Source organism: Phlebotomus argentipes, unplaced genomic scaffold (assembly GCF_947086385.1).
Source record: "Phlebotomus argentipes unplaced genomic scaffold, Phlebotomus argentipes genome assembly contig_6, whole genome shotgun sequence".
Classification (NCBI taxonomy): Eukaryota; Metazoa; Arthropoda; class Insecta; order Diptera; family Psychodidae; genus Phlebotomus; species Phlebotomus argentipes.
Genome location: NW_026776145.1, coordinates 374,532 through 387,100, shown reverse-complemented (window position 1 = coordinate 387,100; position 12,569 = coordinate 374,532). Strand labels below are relative to the sequence as shown.

At 36.0% G+C, this 12,569-nt stretch overlaps 1 protein-coding gene across 3 annotated transcripts in view; it reads left to right on the top strand.

The window, feature by feature from the left end:
* LOC132258399 (uncharacterized) overlaps positions 1–12,569 on the top strand; it is a 28,068-nt gene that overhangs the window by 7,509 nt on the left and 7,990 nt on the right. The window contains exons 3-4 of one of the 3 annotated variants that reach the window (XR_009468278.1): positions 959–1,661; positions 10,254–10,271. Coding sequence is in view for 1 of the 3 variants with exons in the window: in XM_059755727.1 (XP_059611710.1) it covers positions 959–972 (14 nt within the window). In the remaining 2 variants the exon portion in view is untranslated. Of the gene's footprint in view, positions 1–958; positions 2,627–10,253; positions 10,272–12,569 lie in introns of those variants that run through there. The other 2 variants (XR_009468277.1, XM_059755727.1) reach the window with 2 other exon arrangements.

The window sequence follows — 12,569 nt, the reverse complement described above, 5'->3', positions numbered from 1 at the left end:
ATATTTTTAGATTGCTCGAGAATTTCATTTTTTATGCTGTATGTCACACGTAATAGGTAACTGAATGGTACGGGATGACTGAGAAATTTAATACATTTTCACAAGAATGTGCGTATGTTGTCAACCCTATGGTCCAGAACACGAGCATTGTTGCTTTCATTTTCATTGTGGGAATTTCCGTGATAAGGGAAATAATTGAAATTCTCGTGATACACTAATCACTGGAAAAAAATAACCACTCTTCAACGCACTTTTATCGTGTGTGGCTGAGCTTTTAGCACCTGCACGCTGGAAGTAGGTCAAATATTTCAAGAAATTCGCATATTAAGAGAAATGAGAAATATTGGAGAAGAGCTACACAAAAGATATTTCTGCGACTTGTTTCTAAAACTGTTTTTAACCATTTCCCAATTTTTCGAGAAATACTCGAGAGCGGAGATCGGCTTTCATTGACCGATGACGGAGCGGTCAGTGAAGATCATGTTTTGTGCGCCAAATAAAGAGCCGATCTTATGTTGTGATGCAGACCGAGCACTCTTAGGTGTGTATGGTGTACGAATAATTAAATTAATTGTTTCACAATTGCTAATTAAACACCGGGTATCGGGGATCCCATCTGCGTCTAAAAGCAACCCAGTGAATTGGGAAAGTGTGTCATTGAGTATTCGGGAAATGAACTTGAATGAAAAATTACCACTTTACCACTTTCTTTTGCCGTCTTTTTTATCTCTCGCTCTCACAACAACTTCTTTCACCTCCAAATACCTCTTAATGATCAATTGGATCAATTGTTTTGCTTCCAGAGGCAGGAGTTTAATCCTAAGGCTCTATTATAATCCTTTGGCATGGTCATTGCATCACTCCCTAAAGCACATCACTTGATCACTGTGAACTTATTTTGCAGACACCTTCACTGAGCGTGTCCTAATCGTTTGTCCTTGTGGCTTTCCTCTTGCAGACAATCAACAGTAGGGCGCGAAGATGATGGAAAAGTCTGGGGTGAGATGTGCGACAAGAAGCGCTAAACCCGTAATCCCGTTCACGAAGTCGGAATCCAAATGGGAAAAGCTGAGTGTGTGCACTAAAGACCGTTTTATCATCGAGCAACGAGACGCGGAGAACGTGTTTGTTAACCAACATATAATCCGGATTTAGTTGAGGAGGCACAACAGTGCGCCAGAGGATGGATGCACACTACTCGATCGCCGTTCGTGGTACAACTGAATGGCCAATGCCAGCTCTACCATCCGTGTAGCTCTTGGGATGGATGATCGAGTTGATGTATACCATACAACCTTCTTCGGAGTCACATGAGAAGCAAACCAAGCCATGGGCAAATGGAGAGTGGCCTCGAGAGTGTGATTCTCTCTTTTCTCGGGAAGAGATAGTGGCTGAGAGAGTGTATAAAAGAAGTGAAAAAATGTGTGTGATTCTGTTGGCGCGCGCCCGAGCTCAAAATCAAGACTCTCCTCAACAAAGCGTTTACCTGGTGGTGCTCCACCAAGTGAGAGAGCGAGAGAGATGTGGATACACTCATATGGCGAGAACGGTGTTCCATTAACCTACTGATACAGAACCATCCAACAAAACCAACATAACTTCTTCTGCCGCTTCATGGTCTTGGTCGTCTTCTTCGTCAGCGTCATCTTAGGAAGCAGCAGGTTTGTCATTATTTTACGACATTGCTTCTTGTTCCCTTGTAATTGCCAATTGATAAAAATACACTTACTCGAGAGTGCACCAACTTCTATTGTCCAGCCAAAAGGAATTCAATTATCAACACAACTCACGTTTTTTTTTTATCACAACCCTCCTGTTGACATTGTCGATCGATATGACACCATGAGTGGCCAATTCTAGGCTTATCTCCGTGGCAACTTGAGGCATTCAGATTAAGATTTTTCTGACTGCTAAATTGGCGAAACGACGGAAAATTTAAAAAATCGCTCTAGCATGTCAAGTTTAGATGAAAAACTCTTAGCATTTCTCCATTAGGAAAAGGAATAATGAATGGAATTGCGAATTAAATGTTTTAATTGAGAAAGAGAGAAGGCCACACAACTTGGGGAGATTTCCCCACAAGAGAGTGATTGGGAAGGCAAGAAAAGTGGTATTAGAGGTGTAACGGATTATTTATTTCAGCAAATATGAATTTCACAGTTGAGAGAAATGTATATCGGTTTAAGATGCTCTCGAACATGTACGGTAAATTTCATCTCAATTCACTTTGATATTGTTTATCAATATATAAATAGATATATATAATTTGTCTGTATATATGCTGAGATGCTTTCATTGTGCTTCCTATGTTCGCATTGGTGATTAATTGCGCGTAATTGAGTCGATTTGTGTGGATGGGAGTTAGAGAGTAATTATGCATAATTATTAGATGTTTTCTATTGTAAATGTAAATCTACATGTCTCTGATTTAACCACTCTTTTTATCAGATTTTTATCAGTATTCATCACACATAATTATGTGTTTGATAGCGGACGGACGACTGATTGAATGAATGACTTTTTTCTAATTAGCTATGTACAGGTACTGCATACATATTGCAATCAAGATGTAAATCCTCCAAAGGGAAAATGAAATATTTTGTATGCAATACAAATTAAATACAGTGCGATTATATAAATGAGTTAAAAATTTCGTTTATCTTAGAAAGAAGAAATGGAAAAATCGTATTAGCTGTTCAACTTTCGTTGTTTTTTTTCTAATATGAAGAAATTTGACCATTATGTACATTCTTTGTCTATCAAATAACGATATAACTTGTGTAGTGAACAATTAAAATAAAATGATTTTTGCGAATAATACTGGAATCATCAGAAACATAGAGTGAATTATCTCTAGAAAAGTGTTAAATATCCAATTACATTACCAAATGAGTTGTAGTCTTAAGTACTGATTAAGCATGTATTTGGTTTATGAGTGCATTCAAGTTTTCTTTTAAATTGCCGCAATAAAATTCGTGAAATATTCGGTGTAATTAAGCATGCACGCAGTGTCCAAATATAGACTTCTTTTATTGGTGCAATAATCAGTGGCAGAAGAACACCAATGGAGGAAAGTCGTTCCAAATTGTCGGAAAATGAAGAAGCAATCGTTATTGAAAAAGGGGCAACTGGCAGAAAAAGTTGAATTATTTTGCGTGGTAATTATTTATACATCAAATCACTCACAATATTCTTCTATTTCATACCAAAGAGGGGCAATTTTTCATTCAAAGATAAGGACTTTCTTTCACCTCTCTGGGCATAGTTGCGTATTGTTGAATATCTGGGGTTTGCCTTGAGTGGGAAATTAACCTCGACTCACCGGCACTGAGTTAAATCAGAGGCGTCAATCACGAGTGAAAAAATAAACTTTGGCTCTCCCATCTGAATATATGGGAATTGAGATTAAAGAGGATGGCGGATGGGCATTGAAAAAAGTGGCTTCGATGAATCAAAACTCATCAAAGTCATATTTGATTTGATTATAATTTCGTTGGGATTCCTGACGGTGGAGATGGAAAGGAATGCTCAATTGAACAGAGGAGAGAGATGCTATTAATGGAATCCCTGAAAATATCCACAATTCATCCTTCAAAACATTTTTTAATTAAATGGAACATTATTGAGGAATCACAAAAGTCAGAGAATGGTTAAAAAATGCCAACGGATATTTTTTACCTCGCCTTGCTCCTTCTTATACTCGCATTGTTACTTTTTAACTCTCTCTCGCCTGATGGTCTTCAAAAATTTCAATTTAATTGCTGTAAAGTTATAAGGAGAGTAATGGAAGTGATCATTCCATTGCACATTAGCTAAAATATTAATTATTGATTAATTTGATGGATTTGAGTCCGAATTTTTTTCAATAGATTCTGAGAAGCGCCAATATTACATAATTTATATTCATTACAGTTTTAAAACTTCTTTCTGATAGTTTTCCTTTCTCCTCAATACGGAGTTCTTGCATTCTGCAAAGTTGAAAGGCTTCTCTCATTTCGATTTTCTGTCTTACCCGCTTTTATTATTCAATTTGCCGATGGAAGTAAGAAGCCCCAGACGTGAAATGATATAGAGTGGAAAATTAGCTACGGATACACCATCCGTGGCTAAAGAAGGTGAAGACGAAAAAATCTGAAGATGCTCACCCAGGTCAAATTAAAATTGATTTGGATGTTCTTTTTCACCTCTCCAAGTGTGGCACCTCACGGAAAAATGTGTCTCGTAGTGATTTCTTGTAACGGCTTTCGCTTCTATGATCTTGGAATCAGTCAAAAATGCTACCTTCGGTTCCGGTAGCATCCGTAAAGGTATGTGCGACACGATGTACGAGGTAGCAAAAGGGAAATTCAACTGCTATTGAATAGGGCAGTGCGTCTGGTTCAATCATCCAGAGATGGAATGACGAGGAATAAAAAAAGCCGTAGTAAAAAATTGATCAACTTTCTTCACTGGGAAATGCTGAACGGCTTAATTGATTGCAATTTAAATTGATTTAATTCCACACGAGGTTTGAGTGAGAAATTCGCACAAGTCCGACAATTGATCCGATTATTTTTTAGCAAATTAAATTCGGACGTGATGAAAATACACATAAATAAATGCTAAGTAAATTGAGCTACACATTAGCTACAATCATCCATCACCATTGATCACGATGTGATGAAGAGGCCTTTTTTCTTCCGCGTGCTTTTCTTCTCTTCTTCGTGTGTTCTTCATCATTTTTGCTTTGATACAAATGAAATGAAAGAAATGGACGGATGGCAAGTAAAAAATACACCAAATGAGAGGGAATCGAAGCGAAATACCGAGATGACAGACTTTCCAATGCAATGTATTGTAAAGTTTAGCTCTATTTAGCCATGTGTCGAAAATCTAACGTATTTTTAATTGAAAATCGAGATCTGACGAGAAGATATTTGATTTGGGACAATTGAATACAATGTGCTTAACATTCTACCACTAAATACCTCAATTACCACTTTAAATAATTGTGTCTTTTTCACCATTTTACATCATATCTTCCTCGTACACATTACAACTTTGCCCTACTTTCGCACTTTCACCATCATCATCAGCATAATACTATGAGATGATGTGTTTTAATTTGAACGATAGAACTTGCAAGACAGCTTGTGCGATGTAAATAGGGAAATTATATGGCAATATTTAGTAATGTAATTATGACAATCCACTCAGTGAATAATTATCAACAGTAAAGTACCACACGAAGTTACAACATTGATGCTTTCTCACTGTATTGCATAGGCTGGAAAAATGCTATGTTGGCAAAAAGAGAAAATACAGCAAGGTGGAAAGAAAAGCAAAAGACATTTTCCCGGATTGCATTTCTTACATATCACTCGTCAACATCGCCTTATTTCACCAATGAACATATATGCATTGGCGAATATTCTTGTGTCGTGCTGTTCACTCTCATACCTGTGCCTCCTTGGCGCATCGTTCGCTCAATCTGTTGGATATAGAATTACGGTACCAGCTATTTATATTGTGTGCAAGAAATGTGTGTACACTCGCAAGAATAAAAGAATTAATAAAAACTGGGTTATATGCACTCTTACAATCTTTCACTGTATCAGTAATTGTATCAGTCCAACAATATAGACTTCTTACAGAAGGTTTGAAAAAAGAATTCTGTTATGGAAGTGTCTGCAATAAAAATCAGGATCACTAAGATTTACATTACTACTGAAGTTATCTAAAGAGCTATGTATAATTAAAATAAAAAAATTGTTTTACTTCATTTAATGTTTGTGTTGTTACAGATAATGTATAGAGAAAAGACACAATCACTTTCACTTTTAAATAAGAAGAGTCCAGGAAATTTTCGTATCCAGGAAATTAAAAATATAAATGTATTCAATAAATTAAATAAAAGCATTATTGGTTAAAATAATATAATTGATTTTTTGAGTGCGTAATTATTTTAACATATGATGATACTATGAGGTACAATGGATGCATTATGAAAAAATGTAAACTAATCATTTGTCAGAAACTCACAACGCGGTCAGATAAATTGACTGAGATATATCAGATGGAAAGGTATCAATCATCTAGAAGACTATCAACTCTGCATCCCCGCTATTACATAGTTATGTGAAAAAATATGCCTCCCAACAGCAAATTGAAAACTATCAATCAGTATGAGATACCTAAATAAAAATCTCTGCTGGAATTGCAATAAATGTCTAGTGGTAATTTCACGCTTTTGTCCATGTGTCAGTTGGAGTTCGAGCAATTAATTGGCAATAACTAATTTAACTATCTCACCCGGCATGGAAGTATTAAATTTCCTTCCGCACAAGATATGCCGCCTGTAATTCTTTGGTTGCCCTAAATATTATGCTGGGAATAATGGTGTGAGCCCAACTAATATTTCAGTGATGATGTATGGTTTTCCTAATCTCTCTGTGGGAATCATACCTTTGATGATCGATATTGTTCTGGCGGAAGAATAGAATGATATGGGACGGAAAAGAGGGCAACTATGGTGGGTTGTCTAACCCGATAATGATCACATCAAATAGTTTGGAAAATGTCTCAAAAAGCCACTCATGGGTGAATATGGAGGTGAAGTGCATGTGGAATTGCATGCGAAGTACGTTGCCTCAGAGGAGTTGGATATAAAATGATAGTGTACCTGACGAATAGGTGGAAACCAAGGTGGAAACGAGTCAAAACCATCTTCAATTTGCAATTGTGAGATATATCCAACAGAAGCCATGGCAGAGACTTGCTTACAATGAGAGCAATTATCATCCATTGATCGGTAATGCTATAATAAATAACTTTGACTAGCAGAGCGCATCTCACATCTAGCCACTTAAGAGAGTGAGCGATCTTACGGAGATGCCCACCGCCTGATAACACTTGGCTCAGGGAGTTCTTTTGAGTGCGTGGATCAGCCGTCTTCGCGCGATGCCATACAATTTGGCGCGTTAGATCCCAGCTATTGAGTGTGGCCTCCTCAACGGGAGGAATGTAGGTGAACCAGATGAAGCTGCTGCATATCCAACTTGGTGATTCAAAACACACGCGATTGGCACTGTCAAAGATCGAAGCTCAAGACGAGAGATTCAGATACGGAATTGAAAATTGTAAAAAGTCTCCGGGTATTACTAAAATATTTCGAAATTCCCTAATAATATCATTGCCAATATTAATATACACGCATAGGTATTTCTTATCCTAATAATAGAAAACTTTATTTTCCAATCTCTTTATGTCACAGCTCTGTCCCGAAATGAGGTGCACATGAAAATATTTTGAGATGGAACGTGCCTCTCCTTAGAGGAGTCTTGAGTTCCCAATTTCTCTTTTCGCGCAAAATGTCACTGCAATACAAATTGCATATAAAATTGTATCGTACTGTATACATATATTTTAATGGCAGTCGGTGAAATTCTGGGTGAATCTTGCAATCGCGTTCCTCTCATTGCTTTAACCGCCTTCCTTCCCATTTAATTATTGCAATACATAAAGGAAGACGACCTGCGACAGAGACAAAGTGGAATGCCTCATAAGCATTTTATGGAATGGAGACCCTAATCGCAATTTGTTGGTGCACCGCAGAAAGATTGTTGGGTGTTGTTTGGAAACAATAATGCTATTGTCTCTCATCGTGTTTACAAATCACCCCCATTCGAAGATTTTATATTATATTGTGAAGAATACTATGGCGATACAGCCGGTTTATTGTCACACTGGAACAATGAATAAAAATTTAAACTGATTATTTCCTATTAAGAAATGGTCTCGAAAATGCAGTAAATAACAAAAGAGGTTCATGCGCATGACGATTAGCTTTGATGTTAGCTGTGGAAAAAGTGCCCGATAGAAAGTTTGTTACACATTCTGAGATGTGTGTGCGGTTTTGTGTTGCATTTAACGAGATGTTACAAATCACTCTGTGACTTCTCAAGATATGTCACACAACAAAAAGAGCACATTGATGATGAATGAAGCAGAAAAAGGCGTATAGTTGCAAGGTTTTAATGCGCCAGCGAGCTTTTTTGTGCATTCTCCTTAAATATGTTCTTAAGTCTCTGTATGTAGTCGTGGCCTAATGGGGCAATTTATTCGATATTCATTTCCTTTCCACATTATGAGGCGTTTCTTTTTACCATATCTCAAACGTGTGTAGAGATTTTTGTTGCAGGAACTGAAATTGAAAACTGACCCCCTTTATTCACTTTCAGAAACTTTTCTTGTTCCAATAGTTGGTCCAATAAAACTTTTTTTTCGTGCGTTGATCTTTCACTTTGTGTCAGTGAAAGAGAGATAATTTTGAATAATAAATGTGCAGAAAGGTTAAAATTTGTCGCTCTTTCTTTTAAAACATACATACATATATATGTAGCTTGTGTATATTCGCCACACAAGACTCGCATTGTGATATGCTTTTCATTTCGAATAAAAGATCTCTAGGCAATTCATTAGTAAAAATGCGAGAGAAAGATATAATTCATGAGTTAAAAAATTGAGACATTTTCAGAATAATAAACCAAATGTAATTAAGGCCAATAAAAAGTTTAACGATTCCAGCATATGATTATAAAAATGAAAGGATTTCTCACATAATTAATTTAAATATACTCTGCACTTCTTTTTCTCATAGACAATTTTTCACTTAGCAAAGAAATAAAATAAAGAGACACATGAAAGAAGAAACACATTCACATCGGCACGAGATTAATTTCCAATGTACCACTCTTAATTAGAACTTAATTCATTTATGTATTTAGTTTAGGTCAATAATGACATCAAAAATGCGATCAAGATGAATGGTTAAAATTATTATAGTCAATTGGAAGTATTTTTACTACTCTTTTCGGCTATTGTACCGTGACAATGATTAATTTATCATTTCATCTCTACACATATTCACAATAATTATGATTTGTCTATTTATGAAATGAGTATTCAACACATAAAAATTCCTCCCAGCATTGATCTCACTTGTGGTGATCACATTCAAATCTAAAAAATTTCTTATGTGAGCTGTAACTAATATACAAATTCCATTTTATTCATCGACTTTTACAACTTTCAATGAACCATTTAATTTATTGTTATGAATGGAAGACACTAAAAATATGTTTTTTTCGTCTCTTGTTCGAATGTTGCTTTTTCTCATCCATCCAACATCTCTCGATCTTTTTATCCTGACCACGGTGAGGAAAGAAGGTGAAGGTCTCTCACCACTATAAAAATCTCTTTAACACTTCTCTTTGATGCTATAATGAAACGAGACCAGTGGCGTGTCTCACATGAGAAGTTCATGTCCTCAGCATTGAGATGTAACTCTTCCCCACCTTCTTTTAGTCGATGAACTTGAGCGTAAGAAAATCATTTGACTATTGACCCATTACATAAGGATAATTTCACCATCGAAATTGAATGGTCGAAGCGATTTTCTCCTCTTGTGTGATCTCTCTCACTGGAGATAATCAAATTTTCGTGGTTTGTGTTCAAATGCACGTGTAAATCTTCTTACATGGTCTCTCAAATACATATTAATTTGTGACCGTACTGATCGCTGCAATAGGGCCCTTTGTGTAATTTTTTCCTCATTATCATCATCTATGGTTTATCACGGGTGAATTCTTTCTATGGGAGAATTCCAAAGATGACAAGAGGTGTCGGTTGAGCAGAGCTCAAAGCATAACCCCCAGGGTTCTTGGTGATCATTAGAAATATTTAAGAATTCTCCCTGAATTATTTAGGAACGTCGTTTCCACTTGTAAATTGATGTTCTTTAATTTTTCGGATGAATAATTAGGATTAATTTCAAGAGAGGAAATGGATGTTAAATTGAAAATTGCTCCCTTCGGCATATTTTTCATCAATCAATGCTTTTTGCTGCGAAAGTTACTTATTGTGTTTGATCATAAATTCAAACAGTATAATGAAAGAATTTCTTAACTTGCGTCATTTTTGTTAGCATTGATGATTTAGTTGATGACATTTAGCACGACAAATATTTAAATTATGTCTCACTCTTTAAGTGTAGGTGAGAAAGAGAAAATTACTTCCTCTCATTTGGAAAGCACTGAAATGTGTGATAATTTCTTTTACCTCGGTTTTTTTTTACCTTTCCTAAGAAATTTCAGCATCTAAAACTGCTAATTTATGCATACGAAAAGTAGCAACATATTAAAATTTCAGTCTTACAATTCTAGTGAAGAAGAAAAAAGCGCGAAACGTGGAGCTAATCTCTGTATCTTTCGCAGGTGAAGAGCTTCTTTAGAGCTCTAGATCTCTTTTAGATACAATCTTCTGTTCGGCAGAGTGACCGCGCAAGTGCCATTGAGAATTTCTAAAAAGGAGGTAAAGATGCGGGGAGAAAGTCTTGAATTTCACTGTCTTATCATTTTTCGCGTGCAATCGTGATCCCCGGGGAGAATGGTATGCCAGAGAGTGTACTGGTGGATAGTGAAATTACTTTCAGGATGAACTTATATTGATCCGTGCCAAGGAGATAATAAAAATCTGCCATGAATTATGTATGTCGTGTTGAAAATACTATATTAATTGATTAGTGTATTAAGTTAACAATTTTTGATCACGTCTTAAAAGCATGAGACATGTTAATTACAGGTCTTTATCGCATTGAATAAATAATATAAAAGTGCATCGCTTTTGCATAGTTTTCATTCACTATACATAATATGTTTTCTTCGCCATGTATGTATGTATGTTTGATATTTGAATATATAATTTATTAGCAAGTGCGCGCGAAAATTCTCTTTTACTCGGTATCACATGCATATGTAATATTGAAATATAATGTATAGAAAATATAACTGCCGTGGACCGGAAGTCAAGTATCTGACATACTGACTCGCTTTCTTTGAGCACTCATGACCAACATCTTTTTATTGTGTACATACAAATGCAACCAACACACCAACATACTCGTCGTCTTATTTCAATTCAATGACTGTATACAACACGATCGCGAGAGCTCTGTGAACGGACTCTCGCCATGGCGGAGATACGATTGAGAGGTAATAATACACACGAAGATCGCCAAGCAGAAGGTATTTTACGTAAATTAGCGGTTGATAAAAAAGACCCGCCGCGCAAACAAAGTCGCGAATTGCAGTTCCAATGAAGACGGAGAGGAAAGGAGAGAGGAATGTGACGAGGAGGAAAGACAATTGGCGGGAAAAGATCTCTCTGGCCATTTAATTTAAAGAACGATCCAATGGCGACAGAATCAGTGAAATTTCTCCAAAAAGATTGTGTCTATTCAATTGGTTGACCTTGTCATTCGAATAAAGTGACACTGCCATGCTCCATTATCGTCATGATCGCTGAGCTTTTTTTTTTCTTCACAAATTCTCGTGGTGAGAATTTGTAATGAAAAAGTCGAACTACTTTTTTATCCTCTTTCAATTTGTCAATTTCAATCGGAGGGAGAAAAGCCCAATGACACAGAGACACCAAAATACACTGAAAGATGTGATTTAGAAATGAAAGCAGGAAAATTCCTTCATTAGTGCCATTCATTCACTAGATGCTTCTTCCACTTTTTTTGGCACAACAAACAATTTTTATTGTATAATATTCAAAAGTGAGAAAAACAGTGGATTTCGAGAATGTCGGTGGCATCGTAAATTCTCTAGCTGTTGCTGGAATGCAAAGAGATACTTCGAGTGTGAGGGAATGATGAGGAAAGCTGCTAAAATAGAAGAATATTGTACTTTTTAGTACTTTGAGATATGCACAACGTGGGTCATCCGACATGTTGTAAAATTAATATCATCTTGGATTTATGTGATTTGTAAGATTTAGTATAAAGTTAGTTAGCTAAGATTTACACGTTCTTAGATATCAAAATGTCAATTAATACTTTGGATATTTTTAATATATTAATTTGTCTTTATGCATCTCATTATAAATAAATCTTAGATGACATTGAACTGTTTTAAAGTATATGAAAAATATTGTTCAAGGTTTTTTTATATTTCAATCTTGAAATCTTTGAAGATTTGTGAATAATTAAAAAATATTATTGCGGATAATTCTTATGTACACGTGGAATGGAGTATATTGTAGCCTTTTAAAATCCATATTCATGATATAATTTTTTCTTCATACCCATATGCACATCTCACGGTCTAGATACTGCCTTAAAGAAGAAGAGGAGGCATCGCGCATGTATGGAAAAAAGAGTATCGCTCCTACTGAACAGACTTCTTGTGTTCTATTGTAATATTATGGTAGCGAGCACACAAAATATGCCATTTTTATTAAATAACTTTACACAATTATACATTGGCTCAGTGTGAGAGTGGAAGCATCACAACGGAGAAGATATAAGAAATGTATAGATTTGAAGTAGTTGAAAAAAAGAAAGAAGCTTTATATGAGGGTCTTGGCCTGTGTATTAATTGCGCGTCTAATAAAGTCAGTTGTTTTAGCACGTAATGTGAAATCTGTTCTACTTAAAGTCGAAATACCGATCCGATCAGCACCAACAAACCAGCCAACCAAACCACTCATCGTATAATACCGGAGGAGGCCCGTATATGTTAACTAAT